The sequence below is a fragment of the Triturus cristatus genome, chromosome 7 (assembly GCF_964204655.1).
Source record: "Triturus cristatus chromosome 7, aTriCri1.1, whole genome shotgun sequence".
NCBI classification, from domain to species: Eukaryota; Metazoa; Chordata; class Amphibia; order Caudata; family Salamandridae; genus Triturus; species Triturus cristatus.
Window position 1 is genome coordinate 447,218,243 of NC_140590.1, and position 27,695 is coordinate 447,245,937.

The 27,695-nt window shown below is 44.9% G+C and overlaps 1 protein-coding gene across 3 annotated transcripts in view; it reads right to left on the bottom strand.

Annotated features, from left to right (window-relative positions):
* The window catches only part of SHISA6 (shisa family member 6), a 1,379,883-nt gene that overhangs the window by 181,550 nt on the left and 1,170,638 nt on the right, over window positions 1-27,695 (bottom strand). For 2 of the 3 annotated variants that reach the window (XM_085616777.1, XM_085616776.1), the window contains one exon: window positions 6,026-6,178. In XM_085616777.1, the coding sequence (XP_085472903.1) occupies window positions 6,026-6,178 (153 nt within the window). Of the gene's footprint in view, window positions 1-6,025; window positions 6,179-6,393; window positions 6,487-27,695 lie in introns of all 3 variants that reach the window. The other variant, XM_085616778.1, reaches the window with a different exon arrangement.

Below are 27,695 nucleotides of genomic sequence, written 5' to 3' on the forward strand. Positions count from 1 at the left end.
CCACCTCCATGGTGTAGATGCTCTGTAATATTTCATGTCAAGGAGGTTCCTTCAATTTGATATGCCATACTGTGAGCAGGGTGAGAAGTAGTGCTTTGTACGGAATTGACTTTGGGCAATGTTGTGGTGCATGCCAAGGTAATCAAAAGGCAGTATTTGTCCATCGTGTAATAAAGCACCTACGATTTTTAAAACCAATAGAGGCCAATGTATTATGCTGGGCAGGGTTAGAGCATTAACGGGGTTGAAGAGACATTTAAGTGAAGTGTTTAGCGTGTAAATAATTACCTTGTTGGTGAGGTGCAGGCTTCTGTGGAAACATAGGTAAGCAACTCTCAGCAGAAGAGTTGGAGCACTTTTGCTTTTGTCAATGGCACTGCTACTGTAGCAGTATCCTCCAAGAACATACCAGAGGCCTAGCGGTTTAGCCATTGGAGCTGTGGGACAGGATAATAGTTTGTTATTTCAAAAAAACATGTATTCCCAGAGAATGCAGGCCATCTGTGTTCCTTTCTGGGCTGCCAGGATTTTCCTGGTGGTCTTGTATGTTAGAAGGCTTGCCTGAAATATTTAGGATAGGCCTGATAAACTTTGACTGGTGTCCTTGTGATGGGCAGGCTGGCAGTTAAAGATTTCTAACAATGGAGCCACCTGGGACTCCGCCACCAGACACTGGGCATTTCAACCACCTCTGCATGTAAACTACGATTTTGCCAGGCAGACCAACTGAAACTTTTTGTCCACTAATCTTCAAATGACCGGTTCAATTTGATAGACTTACCTGCCCCTGCTCCAATATGGTTAGCTGAAGTGATGCCTAGGTCCGGGTCAACCACAAACAGACGGTTTACAGTTCCTTGGTCATTGATTACTTAAAACCTTTAAAAAATCATATTTATGGTTCTCATAATCCAGTATTGACAATTTAAGTGTACTTTCTCTATTTAAAATGTTCTCTCTAATGACTATATTGTTGTGAGAATGTTATTTGTGCTGTTGCTACTAGGGTTTAGTCCAGGTTATTTAATTAAAACTGAGTTTTAACCTAAGAAGGCACTAGAGTTGTAATTAGATGGGACCCTTTCAAAACATTCCTAATCCAGAATCTCACAGCAAGCAACATTTGTCAATAAAACCCTACTTGTGTTCATAGTTTGGACCTATTGTGTGTCCATTCCATATTTTATTCACAAGGTCTTCAACAAACTCATATATGTAGCATAGCAAAACAGGTTAGTCTATGCGAGTTAAGGGTTACAATTATTTTTTTAAAACAGGTGGATTATAGAAAGCCAAAAAACACCCCAGCAACAAACTACAGCCACCTCTTTGCTCATCCAATTAAAGAGCAGTATGAATGACCATAACGTACTGGAGCTCAACCATTGTTAAATATTTCCAAGTCCAAGTACTCACATTCCCTAAAGGCAGACACACTGAGAAAACCCACCTTACCTTCAGAACTAAACAGGAAATACAATGTTTATATTTAACAAATATTGCATTTGTGTCAATACAGGAACCATATTAGGTAACTATCCCTCTACAGAAGCACAAATCAGCCATTTAGACTAATCACTAAACTAATTATAGGAAGATGAAATAGGGCTCCAGGATATAACTAAGAATAGATGAACATTGGATGAAACAAAATCCTCCCAGACAAATTAGGTAGACTTGACGTTATGAGACATGTTCACTTGTTACTGTGGACCTGGGAAATTGATAGCCTTGTGACAACACTGTACTCCACTTTTGCGTGGCATCCTATCCATCAAACCAATTGCAGGATCATGGTAGCAAGTAGTACTGTGCTTACTGTGGCACGTGTGGTAGTTTTTGGATAAACATTGAGATGGTGTTGAGCCCACCCATTTATATATTTTCCACTTCTTCGGATCATCCCAGAGAAATGGAGTCTACCAGGGGCTGACCCACAAGAAACACACATCTTCTTTCCTTGTCAATCTTTGTACTAATCTACAGCCTCATCCCAAATTTACACTCAATTTGGTGTTTTTAAATCTCGTTTAACTCATCTCTACATCAATGTTTTTGGAGGTAATCCTGAACATTTTGTATTCTGTGGTTCATAAATTCTCTGACTCTTTTGGTCCTGGCTGCCTCAAAGGTTCTTTTCCTGTATGGAAGAGGTCCCCGTCTTACTAATGGTGCTAATTACTCTGCCTCCAGTTAATGGATTTATCTTTTGATATTTCAACTGTATTACCTTTCAAAAGGAATATTAATTTCTAGGTGTGTGAAACTTTATAGAGCGCAGTAATTCATTTGAAGCTCTTTTTGAGTTCCACCTGACAGCAGCAGGACTCAATAGATAATTTATGATCCAATCTTTCCAAAATTGGATCTCACAGGACAATAATTTATTCTATCACAATAATGTGTTCTCTTATGTAGCATGCGCTCCAGTTTTAAAACAGTTCTACTCATTTGTTTACATATCTCCTTGATAAGCTGTGAGCTTATCTTCCAATTACATGCACAGTCCTATTTCTTTGCCCCAAAGGGTTAAGCGCCTGGTCAGGGGGATACCAGAAGAGTCTAAATAGATAGCAAACCATGTTTGATACAACCACTTTGCCCAACAGTGCAACAACATTTTCCTTATTGATCCTTTTTAGGCCTCAGTGAGCGACAGTGTAAGCAGTCTGTTAGCCAGAACTATTATTTCCAAAATACAAAGGGCTCGATTAGGATGGTGGAAGGACTGCCACCACCAGCCATGCGGGGGTGGTCCTTCCGTCCGCCGACCCCCAGTTTCCCCCACCAAATTAGGATGGCAGGGGGAATCATTTCCTGACCGCTGCAGATGGAAAGACTGTCCGCCACTTGTCCGCCAGAAGCAATCATTCAGATTGCCTGGCGGGCGGTCCAGGGACCATAAAATGGTGGCGGTGCCTAGCAGGCACCGTCCACCAAATTATGAAGATGGAGCTTTTAGGCCTTTCCATGGCGGCAATGCCACCATGGAAAGGCATGTGGGGATTACTTAGGGGGGCCCGTTGCAGGTCCCCATGTGTTGGGGGGAGGTGAGGGTGCACTCGGGGGGTACCCATGGGACCCCCCTACATTTCACAGCACTACTTGGCAGGCACCGTGTGGTGCCTGCCACGTAGTGCAGTCAAATGCACAACATGGCTTTTGGCTTCACGGCGGGTGCTGCTGTGAGCAGCATCCGCCGCAATGTTAAAAACCAAAGTGTGACCACCATGGTGCCGGTTGCATCCTGATTTGGTATGCGGGACCGCCGCATATATTGCGGACGGTCCCGGTTTACCGCAGGATGGCGGACGGACTCAAGTCCGTCCGTCATACTAATGACCCCCAAAGTTTGCAACTGTGGGTCAGCCCCTTGCTCTGGACCAGATGGTTTTACTGTCTATCTCTTTTGGATGCAAACACTTTCCTCCCTCTTGTTATGTTTGTTTCTGCCAGAAGCATTTTAGTTACACAGTGTTATAATTAGATGAGATGCTGACATTAATTGCATTCAGGGACCAACCCTTTTCTTTTACTTTAATGACTCCATGGAAGGGCATGTGTTTTCTTGCTGTGCTCCTCATGAGCTGCTTTCCTCTTCACTTTCCACTGGCCCCTCATTCTTTGTGTTGCTTCTTCCTATCCCCCTGCTAATTCATTGCTTCTCTCTCTCATACCCATGTTGCTCGTTTTTTTTTCTAATATCACCTTACGCTCCCATCTCTATTGCTCCCTCTCCCATCCCTTCTTGGCACCCTTGTCCCCCCACCAGCTTGATTTTCGTTATTTTATTACCTTTTTGCACCCTATTTCAAGATGGTCTCCTGCAAGTGTTCATGTACACATATGAGCCTGCATGAGCAGCTGGCATCTATGTAGGGTTTGAACTATTTTGAAATTCCCATTCTAAGATGCCCATCATAGATACACGTACATCCACAACAGTCAGCTTTGAATGCATTTGTAATGCTTTAACTCATTCAAAGATGGCCACTGCATCTGCGCTCGCCTCTGTGGCTGCTATCTAACCCAAAAAAGCATTGTCGAAACCAATAGATTCAACTTCCGAGACCTAATGGCTTTGTCAGAAGAGGACGACACTGAAAATATTCTTGAAAGAAGTCCATTTTCCAGGCTGCAGTTGGTGCCAAAAACATCACTTCTTAACACCTGTTGTATTCACTCTTTCGATCACAAATTATCTTTTCAATTGTACGACCAGTTTTATGCAAAAACATTATTTCTTCAAAATGTTTGCAAGGCTTCAAACCAGGGGGTTTATGTACAAGCCCCTATCGCCACCACAACGTCACTTTTACACCGTTGTGGTGGCGATAGAGGCTGCGCCTTATGCACACGGTAGCGTTAAGCCACTTAATGTGGCTTAACGCTGCCTTGTACATAAGGCCCCCTTTCACGCTATGGTTAAAGTGAAAGGGGTAGGCAGTGGGTGTTGCGGTGGGCGTGAAGCACACCTGGAAAAAGCTAAATGCCATGTTTTTTGTATGTATAAGAAGGTGTCCCTGTACAGCAACAAACCTTTAAAAATATGCCATTTTGTCGCTTTCATGTGTGCTGGATGGATCAGCACACATGAAAGTGACAGAATGTCATTTTAGGATTGTTTATGTGCAGGAAGGATCACCTTCCTACACATAAACAATCCTCCCCTGCATGCAGACAACCTTGCACTATTGTGCAAGGGTACCTGCGTTGGCGCTAAGTTGCTAAATTTAGCGCCATTGCAGGGGTGAACGCAAGGATGTACCACATTTGTGTAAATATGATGCAGCCCTGGTATCAATTTTGGGATGATGAAATAGGATTATACCGTAGCAGAGCTCAGCGCTTGAGTCTTTTTTCCTGTTGGCGCTTAGTTGTGGTGCACATTAAAATGGTGCCTAGGATCTTCGATTTCAAAAGAAGGAGTCTTCTTGTTCATTATCAATTGGCACATTTTTCAAAATAAAATAATGTTAGGCAGCTGGCTCTGTATAATTCAAGTAGGTGTATCAGAATATTACTTCAACTATGAATAGAAAAATGTAACATGCAGTTCTCTGCATATAACTAACTTACACATATTGAGTGTTTCTTCTACACACACACACACACACCCGCACACACACACACATATATATATCAAATTCAGAAACTACCACCATCTGAAAGCAGACAGTGATTACAAAATGTCTAAGTGGTTGGGTGGGATAACAGGCTGCCAGACATGAACGTACATCATTTATGCCTGTGTTTCACTGGTGAACTGGGTGGCAATGCCTTTGCAAGTTGGTGGGGTTCTGCAACATGTGGCGGTCCGAGGCAGGGAAGTAACGGTGATACTGCTGTAATTTAGTGGAACACCACAAACAATCCCTTAGATTATGTCGAGCTCTCAGGGCCACCTGATGATGAAAGACACTGCTCAGCACTGGAGCGCCTGGGTAAAGGGGGGCAGTTACCTTTGGAGATGGGGTGGGACAACTGTGCAGAGGTGAGCACCATCTGCTTCCCTCATGTGCTGTGAGAAACTAAAGGAAATGATTGTTTTTTCTGGCTCATATGTAGCACTACAGGACCTGCGAAAGGTTTTCTAAATAAAAAAAATAAACTCACACCTTTGCATCCATTTAGACTTGCCATGGGACAGTGCCCTAATGACTCTAGCCTCCCTTATATCATGGAAGCGCCCTGAGCACTGTATGCGTAATGCTTTTCTTGAACCATGAAAATATATTGCAGACAGCTACATGCACGAACTGATGTCCATGACTCCTTGGTAGATCAGACATAAAATGAGTCATAACATATTGAAGGATGTGCTAATGCGCCATCTCGAAGATGTACATCAAGAATTCTAGACAACATAATGGCACAGAAAATGCACAGAATGAAAACTGGACAACACTTCTACAACCACGTCCAAGACTAGACTAGACGACATGATAGAGACATTTGGTGATACGCCTACACCTTAGGAGTTTACCGACAAATGGAAAATGGAATGGAATGAAATAACACCTACTTAATCTCTTCAGAGAAGAATATTTACTTGTATTGGTCTTGACGGCCGACTCGTAAGATGGCGGGAGGTGAGAAAGATTCTGAAAGGACCTTGAGAAGGACAGATCATACGGCTCTGTTGCAGAGGTAAGGATGTTATTCACGCGTGGTTTTTCTGTAAAAAAGAAGGATAAAATCAAAGAATTTTAGTTGCCTTTTCGAATATAGAACAAGACAGCAGAGACTTTGCTGCTGACATCACGCCAAAGTGAAGTGATTTCACAGCCGCGCGGCAGCCAGCGATTAATAGCATCCTTATAGTTAGGGCACCGTAGAGAACTGCCCCAGCTGAGAGGCAAGAAAATGAAAGGGATGGGATAGGCCTCTCACCTATAAATGTGGTATCTCCAGAACAGGGCTGGGCCACATTGGTGGAGCAGCGTGAAGGAAGCGTGCACTGCCACTGCGCATGCGGTACCTGGTCTGTGAATAAATGGGAGAGTTTAGTTTCCAGCGGGGCCACTCCAGCACCTTGTGCAAGCCTGACATTCACATTGCAAACACGACTGATGGAAAATTGGTAATGACGTGAAGAAAACAAGTTCATATACCAATTTCGGAGGAAATATTCTGCATTGGTCGATAATGTCGTTCAAGTTTATACATTACTGGAATGGAGCCATCTTTCATCATTCAATTTTGCAAAATGGTTTTAGGAAAATTGGTTCAAAATGATGCATTGACTTTTTCACTGCCACTGCTAGAACTCTTGGAAAAAGATGAGCAGTGTGATGTCTTTCTCGGTATGTTTGCAGCTGCCAGATATAGGAGTCATTTGTTTTCTTTGTGAATCACATGCCAGCAATTACTTTTGTGGGAAGTGCCAGATGGACATCACAGGAAACTAAACTCCTCAGTTTGTAGAAACTGTTCATTTTCTGCATCGTGAAATGCTCACCATCTGAAGCCTCAGCCCTTCCTGGTTAAACAGCAGCATTAACGCTCCTACGTCTTCACAACATTCGCCCACGTATGCGTTTCCAGACTTACCTTTAATAATCTCTCTGTAGCCTCAGACACAGTGGCGTAGAGGGGTGGCACAGATTTTGGGGGCGGCGCCCACCCCCGCCTTTACCTGTGGCCGTCGCAGGGCAGCAAACGCAGGGATTGCCAGCACCCCCCCCCTCTCCCACGCCCCCCCCACCCACAGCTCTTACTTGCTCTTACTTGCGGCCATCCCAGGGACCGCAACCGGCGGCAAAAGGTCTAGCCACGCCATGTTCAGACAGGTTCTGTGTCAGTACTAATGTGGGTTTGTTTAATACCAAAAAACTACTGGGGCATATTATCAAGCACTGCATTAAAATGATCGCCACTTTAGCGGCAGAAAACCGCCGCTAAAGCGGCGATAATGGGCTTGATAATATGCCGCCGAGAATTCCCATAGAAGCCCATGTTGACACCAGAACATGGGCTTCTATGGGAATTCTCTGAGGCAGTGTTTCCCAAACTGTGGTCCGCGGACACCCAGGGGTCCGTGACACATTCCCAGGAGGTCCTCAGGTAGCAATTTTAAAAGCACAACAAAGTTCCTTGTAGAATTAGCAGTTTTCCAGCAACAATAAAAGTGTCAAGATAAAGTCAGTGATTAATGTACCTGCTGGAGATAGATGAGAGTTTTGTCCAGTGGCAGCTTTGACTTATCTAATGTAGCACAGAGGGTTAATATGCCTACTGCGAAGAATGTGTACCATGAATTTAAAAAAAGTGTTTTATGTTCATAGGTTAGTGGGTTACTGCTTTTGTCACAGAGATTATTTTGTTACTGTGCAGTTCATAAGTGACAATCGTAATCTAGCACAGTGACCTCTTAACTGTCATCAAAGAGCTGCTTGCAAACTGCAAGATACAAGTTAGAAACATGTTTTTTCTAAGTCTTTCATAATCCAGATGCTGCTAAAAAGGTTTATTTGGGTGGAAATACATTTTTATTGTTAACGTCAATGCTAACCACTGTGTTATGTTCTGAATCCCGAGTTTGTGCTTCTCCAGACCAAGCACTCTTTAAAAATGCCTACCATTATGAATGACATGTGAATCCTACACCTTGTAGTCGCATTTGCCTTATTAAACATTTTTTATACACTGATTTACACGTATGAATCATTGTCTCTATGGGGCAGATCTACAAGGAAAGTGACTCAGTGTGTGCCGCAAGCCATTTGGCTGCACCGCACTGAGTCACTTTCAAAGCACAGGGATGCAACACATTTACAACAATATGTCGCATCTCTGCGCTTCCCCCTGCGCTGGGGCACAAACTGCTGCCATGTGCCTGCACAGGCACCCTTGCACCATGGTGCACGGATGCCTGCGTTGTGGGGAGATTGTTTATATGCAGGAAGGGTTCCCTTCATGCACAAAAACAATCAGAAATGGCGTTTTTCAACTTCTAAGTGTGCTGCATTAGTACACATAGAACTTGCAAAACGTCATTGTTTTACTGATTGTTTATGTGCAGGAAGGGACACCTTCCTGGATATAAACAATCACCATAGGTGATTTCCTCTTTCTATGCGTGCTGCAGAATGCAACACGCATAGAAAGAGGAACAAAACAAGGAGAAATAAATACATTTCTCCTTGTTGCGCCTCCCTATGCCTCCACTGGGGAGGCGTAGCATTCAGACACATTTCCAGATTTACGATTTCTAGTAAATCTGGAAATGTGTCTGGTTTCATGGGTGTTGCGTGGGAACACCCACAGCAACACCCATGGAACGCCCCTTTCACGCAAAGTGCTGTGTGCAAATGGGCCATATTTACAAGACCAGGAAAAGTCACGCAGGGTGGCTTTTCCTGTCCTTGGAAATATGGGGCTCTAAAATACACAACCGGTGCGTCACTTTTTGTGACACACCCGTGGCACAAGGGGCTTGTAAATCTGCCCCTATATGTGTGTGATGTAAAGTGCTCGGACATCCTACAAAGGTATGATAGATGCTATAAAACAAATGAAATACATGTGACAGAGGGGCTATGGAGAGATGAGAGGCACTGTTGGAGGGTGATTATAAGGTAATCATTGAAGAACCCCAACAAAGATGGTTGTGTCCTGGTGCATAGTAAGGTCATCATTTACTTTTCTTTAAAAGCTGATACAATTCAATATATAATGATACATTTATTGTAGAATGCACCATTGTTTACTAAATTTTCTTGGGGGAAGAGCCTCCCAAAGCCCCCTTTGTAGTGGTCAGGCTCACTCACTCACTGCAATTGGTGAGCACTGTATGGGGACTGGTCTGAAAACATTTGCCAGGGCTGCTTTGGGTTTCCAGTCTGGCCCTGGCAGGAGCCTTGTACTGCGAAATAAAACAAACCATTTAAAAGTTAGTCACGGAGATGCAGCTCTAAACTTCCCATCTTTTGCAAATTCTTTCAATATAAAATATTAAAATCCTTAGAAATGTGAGTATTTGTTTTGTGTGCACACGTGTGTTTGTTTTCGAATTACTGTTTTAATGTTAGAAATTTAAATCATACAAATTGCTTGGGGGTCCCCGGCTTCCAGTGGTGACTCAAAAAAGAGACGTTGCTCAGATTTGGCCTAAGGTGCCCAGTATGACCTCACACAGTCACAACTTGATCACATTCAGTGAAGAATTCCGCTTCATTCTATGTTACATTGATTTCTCAAGAGGGCTCCTTCAAAACAAACCTAAGAAGGCCTAAAATGGACTTGACTTTTACATGCAAGACTATACATTTTCTCAGGTTGAGAGTTGATTTTCCTTCTGAGCTGACATTTGCCAAAATGCTCCAAAAAGTAGAACACTTTCATATTAGACCTTACAATGGAGTTTAACTTTTCCTATGATAACTGCCATAAAGTAGTGCTCCTTATTAAACTGCACACACCAATCAGGTTTTTGAAAGGCACTTATACTGTACTATATGTATGTTAATGTTACTCGAGTTAAAGGTAACAATTTTGTTAACCTTAGGGTTAAAAAGGAAAGTGAGCTATACTGTGATTTGAACATGCAGGTCACCCACAGTTCCCTTCACTGCATCAAATCAACCAAACAAAATATTACTAACTTTCTCCCCAAACAGATATACCACTGTACGAAATTGGGTTACGGGTTGAGGAGGTGAAACACTACTGAAGCAGCAACCACAGTTCTTGTGAGGGATATACACAATCATAGCCCAAATTAACCTGTGCTCAACCCTCTGGTAGCTGCGCACAAACACAGCCAGTCTTATCTTAGATGTCATATGTAAGGTATTTATGCAGCACTTAAGCAGTAAAAAAGTGAAAACACAACACAACACAAGCAAACCCACACCATTTTAGAAAAATAGAGTGAAATGTAATAAATTATTTATTTGGTTCTCAGGATGTGCCAGACTGGGACAAAGTCACAAGGTCAGGCCAACACTGATGGAGCATGGACCGGATACAGGGAAAAAGTTGAGGATGCTGAACAAAGTATCTTTAATCCTGATTGCAGAGCATGGCAAGATCTTGTATTGCAGACGTGTCAGGGAAGGGCAGTTCAGAAGAAGCTGTAGGCTGTGATGCGAGGTCCTGGATAAAAGATGTGTCACGCAGCAGTGCTTACAATGAAGCCGTTGATGGGGCTTGCGATCCGAAGTGCTGTATCGTGAATGACGTTAGCGTCATTTATTAACATATACCATGTTTTTAGATTTTTTTAATACTTGTTTAATGACAATGTTTTTATACTATTTAAACAGGCATATTTAAGCATTAGTTGACCTTATCGTGCTTCGGATGAAGATTGGGTGTTATGTACCCCAATGTACCCCATTCTAGGCCTAGGTAGCTACAAACCTTTTACCTGCATTTGGTCTACATAACGGTTCTAGCACTGACCCTTTACCCAGTTATGTGCTGAATTAATGTCGATCAGTTTCCTGGAAACTAGCCTCATTTATTATACAAGAGGAATTTTAGAAAAGTCCCTGCAGACGACGTACATAACAGCATGAACCCATTCTGCGTAAAAGTCATGGTCATCTTCCTCCTAGGGCAAAATAAATACTTTGCATAATTGCAGGTATTGCTCTAGGCTCATTTGCATAATCGTATTCACAACACATCGATTATGTAAGGAACCCCAAGGCTATCTTTGTGGTATGAGAGAACAATAACAAGACTAGATAGGCAGAGGAGAAGTTCCATGGTGACACTAGACGCTGAGGTCCCGGCTTGCAGAAGATACAGCACGCAGAAGTCTGACATCCCTTGCGGGTTGTCCAAACTCAAGACCAAGACGGGGTCCTTCGTTCTCTCCCATCAGGTAATGGGAATGGCTCATTCCCAGGGGATTCTTGGCTTTACACCCAAATACATGCTAAGTACACTTAAGTACACTTAGAGTTTGCATCTCAGGAGTACGCTTGATTACGGCCATGTATCTATATGCTTAAATATATTTAATGTTTTAGCACCATGCTAGAATTCTTCCTTTTATTTACTCTGTGGGTGCTTGTAATCTTATATATCTGTTTCTGTCTAATGATTGTCGCAGCAATAATGTTTTATACCAGAATTACACTGGTCCAATGAATGTTTATTGAAAACTTCTCCATAGTTTATTCTGTGTATCTCTCTGAGACCCAGTGAGCACGAAGTGACTGAGCGGAAGGTACTGTACTTTTTCCACAATCCCTGAAGGATCAAGGGTTGTCATGTTTAATTGTTACCAGAAACTATTCGCTCTTTAGTAAGTTTAGTGGGCTTATGAGGTCACTGTGAGCTAGCTGGTCTAAAGGCTGACATATCCTTTGGGGGTGTCAGTCTGGACACCAATCCCTTTGTTTATGTTGTCTAATTGTGCAGATCCTATGAATTTTTAGGAGCTACACAGCAGGTACTGGGCTGACATACTCGCAGACATTGATCAGATGTCTAATACTGATTTACCCCGTTTTCCTAGTTACATCCTTTTGGGTCTCCGTAACACACTGACATATCCTCTATGGTCCTCGTGGGGGGAGAGCCATTACTCTACCACTCTGCGTGATGAAACAGGTCCTGATGTCTAGATAGGGTACAAGCATAATACCTACGCACACTGATTGGCTACACAAACTTTGGGACCTACTCAGTATGGTGAAGCTAACGGCCAATGTAAAAAACACTATTCCTAAGTTTGAAAAGTCACAGGCCTCTGCTTGAAATTCTTGTCTACAACCTTCTGAGAACTCTCTTGCCTAGTGTACCTGTGTGCGCTACATCTTACAGTGGTCCCAACAGACACAGAATAGTCCTCCTATAGAGTGGAGTTGGAGCGAGAGATGAAACCTGCAATGTTGCAATGTAAGTGCATCTACCTATCCCCTCCCACCCCCTCTCCACTACTTTTCTCTCTACCTGCTTTCCCGTTTTGAAATACCCCACTATCACCCCTCTCTTCTATCACCTCTGCTCTCTTTATTTCCTTACCGGCCTATGGATATAGGTGAGTGATTGTGTTACTTGATTTAAAACTCAATAAAAATTGATTTGATTTTAAAAAGTGGTGTTTAAGAGGTAAGTATTTCGTGTCACTCCCTGTTGACAGAATGCATGTTTCATTTGTTGTGGTCTTCTGAGCTTCAAGGAATATAAACAAACAAGTAGCAGAGTTTACCACTGTCAAAACACTGGAGATAACCTTGCAGTGTTGTGAAATGATTTTTACACTGTAAAAATCGTAGCTGCTCCCTGTGCTTAGCCTGAGATATGTGCTACTCCTATCTCGCTAGGTGAAACAGTTCTGTCCTAGTGCCTAGAGCCCAAATGCATGCTAGAAGACACATAGCTGTGCAACTCACCTTCTCTCCCCCTTCCTTCCTTCTTGGGATGGGGCAGATATTTACTCTCCCCCTTCCACCCACTAATTGGCTCTTCTGCCATGAATCTAAAACTAAGCTACTAAGGTCCTGAGGTTGGAAAAAATGCAGACTGCAGAAATAATATGGTTTTTAAAGAGTGGTGTTTATTTTCTGTCTTTGATCTTCCCATTGCGATTTCTACCGCAGGTTTATCAGAGCAGTTTGCTGATTATTTGAATTTACCAACCTGCTGGAATTATGAGAATCATGGTAATACCAATCTGGGGCCATACATGGTGCCCTTTACCTGCTTACGCATTGGCGCATTTTTCAAAAGGTGTAACGGGCGCAAACAGGGACAGTGCACCGTATTACAGACAATGTGCTTCCCCCAGAGCAGCTGCGAACTCGCACTGCCCACGGAGCAGCACATTTAAGGGAAATACGGAGTGGCTGATTCAAAGGCCCTCAGTGTTTCACAGTGCAGATGGCATGCTGCCCTCACTTTGAAGAGGGGAGAGAGATCCTCTTGAAGGCAGGTGCAGTGAGTGACTGCAGGGGGACTTCTGGGTGTTCCATGGGACCCACTTTCTCCCCTCCAGAGGGCTGCCATTAAGAGGCGCACTGAAAGTATGCCACCTTTTTATGGTGCATTTTCAGCGCACAAGGGCAAGTTTGCCTTTGTGCCCATGTCCTTAATATGGTACTGGCGCAGAGGCAAAATGATTCTCACAAACGAGGAAACAGCCTCTCGTAATGGCGCTGGTGCTACATGTGCACAGTGCTACTGGTATTACAGTCGGGGATGCACCAACATCTCTGGCCCCTTCCGTAACACCATTGTGCCCCGGGGAGCGCACAAAGTGGGCACACATTCCTGTTGTGCCCCAAGGGCACAATGTATTATACACTGCCCCTGGTGACTCTCAACTACTGACTTCACAAGCTATGAAAAGGTGGTATGTCTGGGTGAAGTAGTTACATGGAAGATCCCAGTGAAATATGGGGGCAATGACAAGTAACCAGGGAATTAAAGCCTCAATTTACTGATCACTTGACGTAAAGTCCATAAGGTCCTACTCCACCCTTTATAGACCGTGACTCTATCTTGACTAAAAGAGGTCGGCATCTACCCTCTCTCAAACAATGGGAGTCGTCATCTTTCCCAATCTATGCAGAATCATTGCCATGTCTGCTATTAAATGCAGATGTGGCCTGCCCTTATCTTTCTAACAACGTTAAGCCATTCGATTAATGACACAGAAACAACCATCAATGCAATATTTTTCTGGGTCAAATGTCTACTTTTCATCATGTGAAGGTTAGTTAAAAACACATTCAGACATATAACCAAAACAGTGTATAGTCTGAACTTACGTCCTTTTGCCTTATATGCTCAGCAGTAAATGTCTGGAACGCATACCTTGATGCATATAATCTATGTCAAAGATTCTTAAACTTATGTCAGAAATTCCAATTTCTGACAAGATTTAGGGGCAGATTTATAAGCCCTGTGCGTCACTTTTGCGCCGCCGTTGCGTCACTTTTGTGACGCAGCGGCGGCGCAAAGCCAGTGCCATGCTGCGGCAGACTTACAACGTGACGCATCTAGGGAGATGCGTCACGTTGTAAAGCTTGCGCCACATGTGGGCGTACCTTCACAGGGGGGGGGGGGGCGTTCCGGTGCAGGAACGCCTCCGAAAAGTGGCTGAGTGAAATCTACAAGATTTCCCTCAGTCACTTTTCCGGCCATGCTGCGTCAAATCCCTGCGCCTGCTTGAAGCAGGCATAAGGAGTGACACAGCATTGTACTGATAGGGCACCCCCGAGCCTTGCTGGAGCTGTGTCGCGCTTGCGACGCAACTCCAGCACTGCGCCGCCCTTCCGCCATCAGATGCGTCACGCATCTGTTTATCCTTGCGCCACGATGCGCTGCATTGTAAATGCGGCGCATCTATTGTGGCGCAAGGGTAAACTTGCGTGACGCATCTTCCCCGGCGCATCCATGCTGATTTGCAGGGATGCGCCAGGGAACATAAATCTGCCCCTTAGTATATAAGAATAATCAGTTGACCACTTGGGAGGCGAGATCCTTTGACAGATTCTTGCCTTAGATTCTGCCAGACAGTCTTACCTACTGACAGCTCACTTCTTACTTTGCAGATGCTACTTCTCGCTTCAAGCTTAGAAAGCTGACCCCAAGAGGAAGACCCAATTACTGCTACTGCAGCAGGTGTTTGCCCTTTGCGAGGAACATTGTCTTCACAGCTCTGCTGATGAAGACAGCCTTTGCTGTGAACAAGGTATGCAGTGCTTCTCTTCTCCCTATGACACTCTAGACCATAAGTTGTTCTGCCTTCCATACTCTCTTAGTAGAGTGCAAAGAAGTAGATGTTCGGGTGTTAGGTTCTTAGTGACATTTTTACATTGCTAGAAATGTTCATTTTATTCTCATTATTTTTAATGGGCCTGCTTGCTGTTTTTATAATATTCTGCATACTTGTTTTAGATGTACTGAGAAACAGATTTTTCTTGTAGAAATAAATACTTTTATCATAAAAGTTTTAATTCTTCTTAGTACTGTGTGTGTGATTCAGTGATTAATGAAATAAGGTTTGCTACTGTTTCCATGGTGCTCCTGATCCCTTTATGAGATTTATGGGATTGTAACCCAAAAGCAATACTTCTATGTTAATTACACATTGAATAGTGTTTTGAAAGGCATCAAATATCTGTCTTTCACATTAATCGCTGGTGCATTGAACCAAGTTCACCCCTGGATTGGAATGCACAGCTTGTAGAATTACGTTATAATTTAAGCAACATACTCTAGGAATTGCTCATTTCTCAGGGGAGCAGCAGGGTCCCACACGTAATCCCCAGTGGCTCTATCCCGCCCTCGAGTATTATCCCCAATATCAGTAACTTTGGTGGGGTGGAATACACCGCGGTCCGTGCAGGTGCCAGCAGTGGGCGGTGGGGCCGTGTAGGGGGGGATTTCGAGGGACAATGCTGAAGGAAACTTAAATAAATAAAACATTTTCCCTTGGCATCGTCCCTCGAAATCACCCAACATGCGGCCCAACCGCCCCACTGCTGTTACCTGCACGGACCGCAGCTGGGTGGATTACCTAGTACATGCACTCCACCAGAGAAGGCAAAGGTTAAGAATCAAACTTTACTTTTAGCTTTATCATGCCAATTGAGAATTATATAGTGATGAAGTATGTCAGTAGACTATTAATGACATCGTGATTTTTTGGGGAGAGAAAGAGAGCACCAGCATATTGAGCTACATTTAATTCAGCCCTACCATGCACTTTGTCAGAATTTTATTTCTTTGAATGTGTTTCCTAAGCTGCACAGGTTACTTCGAAGCAGATTTATTCACAGTAGGTACAAACAGTCAAATGAAAATAAAATTGGCAGGTTTTTCACTTATCCGTTTGAAAGCAAGCTCCTATTGGCTCATTCTGGGAAGGAGCATTTAAGCTCTCTGTTCGGATTCCAAATTTCGAACATGCAAGTTTGCAGTTCCAGGAACAAAAACCGGAATAGCACCTGAGAGTGCTTTGCTTTGCGAGCTCTCCCTGGGTTGTCAAATGCTGTATTCAATTAACCTTTATAAAATCAAGCCCGGTTCCGCAGGTGGACTTTGGAAAAAGCGTGCTCGTTTCTCGATTTTAACTCCTCCTTTGCCAGAACTCCACACACAAACTAGCAGTGGTGTATCCTATTAAACTACACCAAGCAATGGTTATGTCATTTTGTTACTGACATGGTATTGAAGTGCATATTGTAGCAAGTTTTTGAATCTCTGCTATGCCATATTATGTTATGTTGGCAATACCTATAGTTTTTAAAACTCAGTGTGATAGCCATAACGTATAGTCAAGAGCAGGCATGTGTATTTTTATTTTAGGTATAATATTTTATTGGGGGTAATTATTATTATGTCTGAAATGTGGCCTGCTTTCAGAGGTAGGGTTAAGCATTATATACAGCAACAGGAGGACAGGACCCATGTGTGCATGGTTACAATAACGTGTGTGTGTGTGTGTGTGTGCATGGTTACGTGTGTGTGTGTGGGGGGGGGGTAAGCTTACCTAGGTCACATAGGTGGGATTCATGGGGAATTTAATTTTTAAAGGAATAAATTGGATTAAAAAGGCTATTTAAAGATCGCCTCGCACAAGGGTGAAATAAGAAGACAACCTATCGCCTGGATACAGAGGGCTGAAGGGCATCCTGTGTCAGGGAAGCTGACCTTTGGCAACCCACAGTGAGAAGATCTTCCAGGGCTTACCCAAGAGAGCCTCTGCTGTTTACTTAATTCCATAAAGGCAAAAGTACGTGAAAGAACGATGAAGGATTCAACCCAGATCTGTGACTGAGAGTGAGTGTCTGAAAAGTGTCAGCGCTACGTTCATCATCTCCTTGTGTTTGCTTTGTTTGCCCTAAGTTGGCTGGGTATGCCCAGATGTGGGTCCCTTGCTTACTTTGCCACTGGATGATTCAAGCTAGCCTGGATGATGAGGGGTGTTACAGTGAAACCGGTCCCAGGATGCTAGTTTCCGGTCCAGGGAAGGCATGGCTTGGCAGTTCGGGCTGGACTGTTCCCATGAGGCACAGGGTCAGACTGATTTGCATATGGCCATGTCTGAACTGGGGTGGCAGAGTGGGCTAAAGAACGGTGATGGATCAAACCCAGATCTGTTGACTGGGTGTGAGTGTTTGATTGGTTCTGATGCTCCGTCCATCACCACCCCCTTTTGTACCGCTTTGAAATACATAGACGACATCCTGATCATTTATCATTGGGATGAAGATAGTACAAGAAGACATGTCTGCTACCAACATAAAGGTGTCTTTCTTGGATGTTAACTTCATAGCCAAAAATGGGAAATTGGAAAGCACGCTATACCCGAAATTCACAGACCACAATAGTCGGCTCCACTTCGACAGTGCACACCCAAGATCACTGAGGGAAAACCTCTCTGTCGGACAATACCTGAGAATCCCGAGGAATTGTTCTGATCTTGAGAACTACAACAAAGAAGCAGACAAACTAACAAAGAAACTACAGGACAAGGCTTACCCTAAAAAGGTTATAGAGCAGGCACGGAAAAGGTCTCACAATACACCAAGCTCTGTCCTACTGGAGACCAACGCAAAAAGAGAAACTGAGGCATTGATATGCGTCACCACCTACAATTTATCATCTAATGCTATTAAGAAAATATTTAACAACAAGTGGCACATACTTACCTCCAACCAACTAGAGTTTGAAAAACCCATGTTCTCTTTCAGATGCAACAAAAGCTTCAGGAACACATTAGTCCATACTGATAGTTGGGAACCAAAATAGAACACACCAATGACCTTATGGAACCAACCACAGGTGAAGGGACACTATCCATGTGGTTTGTGTGTTGTCTGTCAGTTCATTACCCATACTACCCATATTGATCTGTGTTAGACTTGGGGGTCTCTAGTTGGCACAGGTATGCACTTGTGACAAATAGGGACCCTCTCCTCTAGTCAGGGTAAGGGGGTACACTCCTAAAATAACCCCTGCTCACCCCCTTGGTAGCTTGGCACAAGCAGACAGGCTTATCTCAGAGGCAGTGTGTAAATCATTTGTGAACACATACAGTAACCAAGTGACAACACTACAGATGGACACCACACAGGTTTTTGTAAAAAATAAGTATTCTTTATATAGATTTACCACAAGACCATTTAAACGACAAAAACACACAATACTGTTACTTTAGATGGTAGAAGTTTGCTTAGTTCTCTTAAGTTCTTAAATGCGACACTTTAAGTCAATGTACCTTTTAGATGTGACACGCAGGGAAACGAAAGTGTTGCAACGATGTTGATGCGATGACGTTTTTGGTGCAAAGAAATAAAGACGTGAAGATCTTCCCGATGCGGCACTCTTCTCCGATGTTGCGAGAAGACTCGACTCGATGCTTCAGCTGCAGCGGCGACACACTTTACGCGATGCGACGACAGCGGCCTTGGCAGCGGCACTCTTCTTCGACGTTTGCGAGACGCTTCCGCTTGATGCGATGTTGCAGCGGCGACACCCCTTTACGTGATGCGACGACAGCAGCTCCGACGGCGGCACGCTTCTCCGTGGATGCGAGGCGCTTTTCTTAATGCGGTGCAAATGCGACAACTACGATGGCTGCGATGGCGACACGCTTCTTCCTCGATGCGTGACTCTTCGCTTGATGCGGTGCAATGCATCAGCTACGATGGCTGCGATGGCGACACGCTTCTTCGGAGTTGCGAGACACTTCCTGGATGATGCGAGACGCATCCGCTCGATGCGATGCTGCAGCGGTGACACACTTTACGAGATGCGACGACAACAGCTCCGACAGCAGCACGCTTCTCCTTCTTGAGTCGCGCTTCCAGCTCCTTGTGACACGCAGTCCCTCAGAAGGCCCAACAACAGCAGCAGGTACTTCCAAAAGAACTCTGGGGAGCTGGGGGTGAAGTCTGTTGTTCCTGAGACTTCAGCAGGAGGCAAGCTCTATTCCAAGCCCTTGGAGATCCTTCACAAGTTGAGCAAAAGTACACGCAAAGTTCCTTTCTCCTCTCTTTGGCAGTAAGGCTACCACTGCAGGCCAATCCCCCAGGTTCAGGGATAGTTTCCTCCTCAGCTTCTTCTGGCTCCTCCCTCAGCAGAGGTTCTTCTTGTTTTCCCAAAGTGATCTAATTTCTTGGGATCAGGGTCCCAATATTTATACCCAGAAATCCTTTGTCCTCTGAAGGCAGAGGGGCCTTTGCCCAGTCCAAACCAGTTCCTGAGCACTCTGTTTACCAGACCTCTCCTTTCCTTTCACAGTGCAGGATAGAAACATTAGACACCCCACAGGAGGTGGAGCCAGCATTGTGGAAGGCAAGTACAGCACTGGAGCACTTTGTTGACAGGATTCCTTCTCTTCATTCACTGTGCAGGGCAGAGACATCAGCCGCTCCCCAGGAGGTGGAGCCAGCATTGTGGAAGGCAGGCACAGCCCTATTCAGGTCCGAGGTGCAACTCCTCCCACCCATCTAGATGCAGATCTCTCTATTCACCACTGGGGCACATTCCCCAGCCCTGTCACTCAAACTCCAGACAAAGGAATACACAGCCTAGCAGAGGCAGGTTTGAAGGGTTAGACAAGAAAATGCCTACTTTCGAATTTCTACCATGTTCTCTGTCAGTTAGGATTATAAAATGTAATAACCAAACTGCCCATTCTGGCCTATGGAGAACAGGTAGCCTTGCAATAGTGAAAAACGAAAATGGCTGTAATTAACTATTAGAACATGCCACACACACCAGGGCATGTCCTACCTCATCCTTAAAATGCACCCAGCCCTTGGGCCTACCATAGGGGTGTCTGATATGAAGGAAAGGGAAGGTTTAGGGACTGGCAAGTGGGTGCACTTGCCCAGTCAGCATGACAGTACCAGACTGCACGCAGGCTCTGCAATGGCAGACCTTAGACACATGTTTACAGGCTGCTTCTGTGGGTGGTACAACCAGTGCTGCAAGCCCACCAGCAGTATTTGGATTACAAGCCCTGGGCACTCCTGGTGCACTGTACTAGGGTCTGACAGGTAAACCAAACCAACCAATCATGGATTCACAAATCATACATTAATTTACAATAGGGAGCACTTGCACTGTGGCACTGGACAGCAGTGGCACAGTGCCCTGAGCAACTAACACCAGCAAAAATACATGAGGCACAACGAAAAAATGGAAGGGAGACTCACGCCAATGTGCCAGGTCTAAAAATCTGGGCCTTGCATACCCTTGTGAACAAAGAGATCACACAAACTGCAATACTGAAAACATTGTGTATATGATCAAATGTCCCTGAAAAGACAGATACATTGGGATGACTACCAGGAAGATCAAAACACGAATAAGTGAACATTTATAAAGCAATTATAAAGAAGCACTTAAGCTTCATAAAAATGAAATAAAAATTGGCCAAGCCTCTTACTATCATGGAAAAATTGCCTCTGCATCCAATTCCCCTAGGGAAATTTTTAAAATTATGAAATCCCTGCTCTTCCTCTTACCGATTCTGGGGATGCTCAAAAGCGTTGCGATGAAATAGCAAACTTCTTCTCCACAAAAAGTTCACAACATCTATTCTACGTTTCGGCAAAATATCTTGGATCCTAATACTCCATCGCCTATGCAACAGGTTATGTTGGAGGAATTTGCCCAGCTGACTCTTCCGGCCCTGCAGAAGCTCCTGCGGGAGCTTAAATCAGGGTCCCCGGCTGACCCTGCTTCGCCGGCCACTCTTAATCTGGTTTCAGAGACTGTCTCTCCAGTTATTTTGCATGTAATAAATTCCTCTCTTATAGCAGGGCAGGTTCCGCTGCTTTGGAAACAAGCAAGAGTCAAAGCTCTCTTGAAAAAGTCCAATTTAGATCCTGAGGACTGGGCTAATTACCACCCTATTTCCTTGCTGCCGGGAATTAGTAAACTTGTGGAAAAATATGCCAATTCCATACTGGCAGCTTTTCTTGAGGAAAATAACTGTCTCCACCCTACCCAGACCAGCTTCAGGCATCATCAGGGCACAGAGACCGCCCTTCTCGCCGTGGTCGAAGAGTCTAGGAAAATCTTGGACAATGGAGGCTGCGCTGCGATCATTTTATTAGATCTCAGCGCAGCCTTTGATACGGTTAATCATCAAATCATGATCCAAAGACTCAGGGAGGTAGGAGTAGCAGGGACTGCCCTCAAATGGTAGCAGTCCTTCCTGTCAGAGCGATCATTTGCGGTCTTTGAAGAGGAGGCTCTCTCGAATCAGATTCCTCTGCATTGTGGAGTCCCCCAGGGGTCCTCTCTTAGTCCCACTATGTTTAACATCTACATGAGGCCCCTTGCGGAGGTGGTGGCCCCCTGGGGGATCCACACTGTTATGTACGCTGACGACACCCAGTTGGTGGTGTCTCTTAGTCAGCAAGATAGAGTTAAACCAGGTTTAACCAAATGCCTTGAGAAGGTTTTTGAGTGGATGGAGTTGTCCTTTCTCAAATTGAACTGTGCCAAAACAGAAATTATGATACTGGGCCATGCGTCCCCCGCAAATTTAGATCCCATGTGGCCCAGCTGTCTTGGCCTCCCTCCTGTTCCAAAGACACAAATTAAGAGTCTGGGCGTATGGTTTGATTGCAACCTCAACTTTACAGGACAAGCACGTAAAGTTGCTGCTAATTGTTATGGTCTTCTTAGATTGATAAGCAAGATTCTTCCTCTTCTTCCGTTTGAAGCCAGGCGTATGCTGGTCCAAGCTCTTATTCTATCACGGCTGGACTATGCGAATGCAGTTTACTTGGGTGTGCCGCAAGGAACTACAAAGATCTTACAGACTGTCCAGAACTGTGCGGCCCGCCTCTTAATGAATATCCCGAAGCGCAGTTCTGCTAAGTTAGCACTTAGTCGGCTGCATTGGCTCCCTGTTCAGGAGAGAATCAGGTTTAAGGCAATGTGTATTATCCATAAGTCTATTGGTGGCAATGGCCCTCCTATAATTCAGTCCATGGTGCAATTATATCGCACCAATAGAACTCTCAGATCTAATAATAAACAACTTCTTGTAGTACCCCTGCTTAAACGGTCATGGACGGGAGGTCGCCGGTTTCCATACAATGCTGCTAAGTTCTGCAACCAGCTTCCAGACCATATTCGTCTTGAGCCTGATTATCTCGGATTTAGGAAGCAGTTGAAGACCTTTCTCTTCCCGTGAGCAGTGGTGAATGATAAGATGTCACAGAAAGCGCTGGGATGCCTTCGGGTAGCCATGCGCTATATAAGTGTGTATTCATTCATTCCTTCATCGGAGCACGATCAGGAGGGTGATCACAGCTACCAGACTCACTTCTTGCCTCCTTGAGAAGGGACATTCAGACAATGATCTGGGATGGACCATAATTGAGAAGATCAAGTGTGGCACAGACATTTCAAAGAGGCTGCTAGAGAAAGAACAGCGGTGGGTTTACAAATTACAGACCCACATACAGGGACAAAATGACTCCATTCCATGGAATCAGTTGAACCAGAAATTATATGGATGCTTCGGTTCCACTGTCTCTGAATACGTCCTCCGTTTTCCAAGGACATGCCCCTTTAATGGGATCCTATAGTTAATGATAACACGGAGATAGATCCATGAATTATAAACATCCACACAGACCGAATTGAGATGACACTATGGACTAATGTAGCTCAGGGTTTACAGTTCGAATTACAGTTGAGACATTGCTTACTTTGATTGAATGTGCATAGACGTACAAACAAATGTCCCCTTCAATTATATCCACATGCACATGATTACTTATAAATAAGTGGTGCCACATTCCTCATTATTCAATGAACCTTAATTGTGATAGTTAACACACTATTATTATTATACAGCTAATAGAGTGCCTGGTTACTCCAAACGGAGTGTCCCCGTGCTTGAACACCAATAGTGCCTGACAGCTACCGGTTGACATATGGCGAGGTATGCCCTGGGACCACGCATATGCCTTTAATGTGCTTTAAAACTGTGGTTCTGTATTCAGGCATTTTTTTGGACAATAGTAACAATCATAAAAGGCGGGGCACTATCATTGGCCACTCTAAAACTATTGGACATTCTTTGAAAATATTGGGTATCCTTGAAAACATGTGCCATACTCCAGTACAAAGATCGCCACGGAGTGACTGGTCTTGGGAATACTTATCCCATGGCACTATTTAAATCTGGGTCATTAGAGTGATGCCAGTAGCAATCACTAAAGGCGGGATACTACCCCTGGATAAACTGTATATCCTAGAATTAAGACAGAAACTTGCTAAGACTAGTAGCCATGGTTGCCTTTCACCTCGCTTTACACAGGCGTCAGTTGGCGACCATGGTTACAGAAAGAAATGGACTTCATTTCCCATGAAGCCATCCTTTTTCATAGTCCCTGTCCGGGACTTGCGGAATGATGTCATCATTAAGCGTCAGGGGCGAGGCTCCACCCCTGGAAGATGCGGACCCAAGTAGGTGAGGCAATGGGGCAGGGCCTTTGGTGAAGTAAGTAAGAGGCAGTAAGAGAGTAAGTAAGAGGCAAGGAGGAGTAAGAATGATTCCGAAGCAACCGAGAGATGCATGTGTGAGACTATCGGCCGCATTTCATTAACAGAGCAAGTGTCTCTTTTGTTTTGTCTCTTCTCCCTCCTCTTATTTTGGCTCGTACAGGGTCTGATAACAGGGCTACACCCCTTTACCCGCAGTCCCTTGAGACATTCTAGAACCTCTGCAAGAGGATAAGATATTGAGATGTAGTGAGTATTTCTGACTGTAAGGTGACAAATCGCGGGCATACCTTAACCCGGAAGTATGAGTGTAAAGGTTTAGGGTGTAGAAACACTACGCCAATTTGACCTGGTTCCACGATATGGGTGGTGATATGTGAATGGCATCACCACTCGATAATAGTAACAACTTGGGACAGCATTATACCCAGAAAGCTCGTTTTGATCACAACCACACAAAGCATGTTGGATGAAAGCACACTACAGCACCCATTCCGAATGCAAATATATGGGTGTCACGGGGTCAATGGGACAGACGGAACCAGATCGGAAGGTGATTGTCGTTCTTATCCACAGGGATGGGACGTGCTCTTTTAGGACGATCCGGACCCGTCGGAGGTGGAGTTCGCCCCCGTGACGTCAGCCTTCGCCAGCCTATCCCACGCATCGGTGGTGGAGAAAAGGGTAGATGCGGAAGACGCCGGCACGAAAGCCTGGGGTGAAGACAGAGAAACAGAGAGAAGAAGTGATTGTTGGCCAGAGGAGGTATCGACTGGCAAAGAGCGTTGTGGGAGCCCTGTGGAGGGAGAGCCAGGAGGCCAACAACAACACTCATCGACCAGCCACGCTTCAGGAGAAGCATGGCTAAAACAGGTACGGAGGAAACTCCAGGGACTTCTATACACCACGGTAGGGAACGGGTAGCTGCAAGCGGGTGGTCACGTTGTGTTGCGGTGACCTTAACTCTCCCTATTGGCTGGGGTACGAGGGTTGCCGTCTTTCCTACATCTTTTGGTTTACACATGGTGACGGCCGTTGTATTTTTGCAATACCCACACTCCCCTTCCCCTTAACGGTAATTAGACCGGAGGACACTCAACTAATTCCCGTTCTTATCTTTCTTTTTGTGCTGAGTCAGATGGCCTAGACGAAGAGCCTGGGACTCTGGGGAGAAGAGGAACGTTGGTGCCATTACGCATGATCATCTCTTCATCGTACTCATCATGGTGTTTTCTGCCTGCCCTTATACCTGTAAATAAAGGATGTAAATGCAGTAGTCCTTGAGTCCGCTTTCTTGCTCAGGCCTACCCTCCTTGTACGCCCGGCAAGGCTACAATGGGTGATATAGGCGCAGCACAGGTTGGACACATGTGATTATCCACATCAATGTTTCTTTTACATGCCGACATGAAACCACACGGTACTGGATGAGAGATAGGTATTCTACTTACCAGACCTTATGAGTGCAGCTTTCTGCACTCCATATTGTAATATAGGATAGTACCTACATAAAGAACCAGGGAAGGAAATCCATTTGCCATGAAGAAAGTCAAGGACCCCTTTGGGCCTTTAAAAGAGCAAAACATGTTGGCATTTGGGTCATAGGGCCATTACCTCGGTATGACCCCCTTTTTTCGTTTTTAATATCCCCTACAACTCCGCAAATAAAGGGATACCTATAGTCGGAGGAGTTTTAATCGTTTAACCCCCTGGCCTATTTCTCTTAAGTGCTCCGAGCCAACCCTAATCTTTAGGAGTCAGGGTGAATCTGATGATGAAGCATGACACTACTAGAGTGTGTGAGGGTTATTTAACAAAAAGGAATTGCTTCCTTCCCTGCGCCTGAGCGGTTGGTGCCCCAAGAGTTGAGAATAGTGCCCGATCGTCTCCATACCAGGTAGGATACCATTGTGGAACAGATTGAAATGTTAGCTGTTTATAGACCTGGCTTTTCCAGAGAGATTATCCCCAGATGTTTTGCTTTTTGGCCTCATGTTTTTGACCCTGTTTTGGTTGGTTTTATGACTCTGGGCACTTTATCACTGCAAATTAGTGATAAAGTGCATATACTATCCCTGTAAATTGTATTTATGGCTTGCTGAATCCATGAATGGAATATTTGATTTACTGGAAAGTCCCTAGTATAGTGCACTGTGTGTGCCCAGGGCCTGTAAATCAAATGCTGCTAGTGGGCCTGCAGCACTGATTGTGCCACTCACATGAGCAGCCTGTAAATGTTACTCATACCTGCCACTGCAGTGTCTGTTCACAGTTTGGTACTGCCATTTCGACCTGGCAAGTGTACCAACTTGCCAGGCCCTAACCTTCCCTTTTCTTACATGTAAGACACCCCTAAGGTAAGCCCAAGGTAGCCCCAGGGGCAGGGTGCAGTGTATGTGAAAGGCAGGACATGTACTGAGGTGTGTGACTTGTCCTGATAGCGAAATACAGTGTACTTCGTTTTTCACTATTGAAAGGCCATCTGTCCCATAGGATAGAATGGGAGTTTATTTTTATCATCTTATAAGTATAACTTCCCATTGGTACAAGGTAGAAAGTTGATGGAGTTTAGTATGCCTGAACTGAGGATATAAAGTATTTTTAAGTAAGGACGATATTCTTGGTTGGAAAATACCACTTTTAGAAAGTGGGTATTTTCTGGCATACCCATTCAGTGTGCCTCTGCTAGGTTTGTGTATTGACTGTCTGGCTTTGGAGTGAAAGGGGCTGGGGATGTGCATTCTCTCAGACAGCCACCGGGAGGGAGGGTTGATGTGTGTCCTGCCTTTCCTGGATGAGTCAGGGCTGGGCTGAATAGACCTGGGCTGCATTTAGAGTAGGGGGAGGAGAGTTCCTTGCACCTGAAAGGGCCTGCTCTGCCTTCCACAATGCTGTCTCCTCCTTCTGCCAGGAAGCTAGACCAGAGAGGACAGAACTGGTTTAAACTGAGCACAGGGCTTCTCTGCCACCAGAGAACAAATATAATTGCTGTAAAGATATTGGGACCCAGATCCCTGAAATTTAGATGACTTCTGGAATTCAAGAGGAACCTTTGTCAAGGAGAAGAGCTGGAGAAACTGAAGGAGAAGAACTTCCCCTTTGCTGTGTACTGTCTGGGGTTGGCCTGCAGTAGCTGTTTCTGCCAAGGAAAGGACAAGGACTTTGGTGTGTGCTGTGTCCCCTGCTTGAGGAATATCTCCAAGGGCTGGAAGTAGAGCTTGACTCCTGTTTTGAAGTCTTAGGGATACAAAGACTTCACCCCAGCTCCCCTGAACTTCGTTGCTGGGAGTTCTGGCCTGCCAAGAGGTGCCTGTTGCTGTCCTGGGCCTCTGGAGGTTCTTCCTGCTGTTGGGAGCTGGAAATGTAACACAATGATGAGAAGCACGACGCATCTGCACCTGTTTCTGATGCATCGCCGAAGAAACCGATGCAGCACTTGCCCGCGGCGGGCGACACCGCTGCATGCCACATCGAGCACACCGATCTACGAAGTCCGAGATCGCCGTATCGATTCCGACCCAGGCCCGGCAGTGCGGCTGCAAGAACTAACGCATCCTGGGACCACGGCTGGAGAAACCAACCTAGTGCCATTGCCGCCGCCGCATCGAGAACCTATGTATCCCCGATCCTCACGCATCTCACCGGGGCACCAAATCTACATCAATGCTGGGGCCTCAGTATGAAACAGACGCATCACCTTCCCGCACTGTAGGAAACCGAAGCATCACCTCACCTTTAGTAAG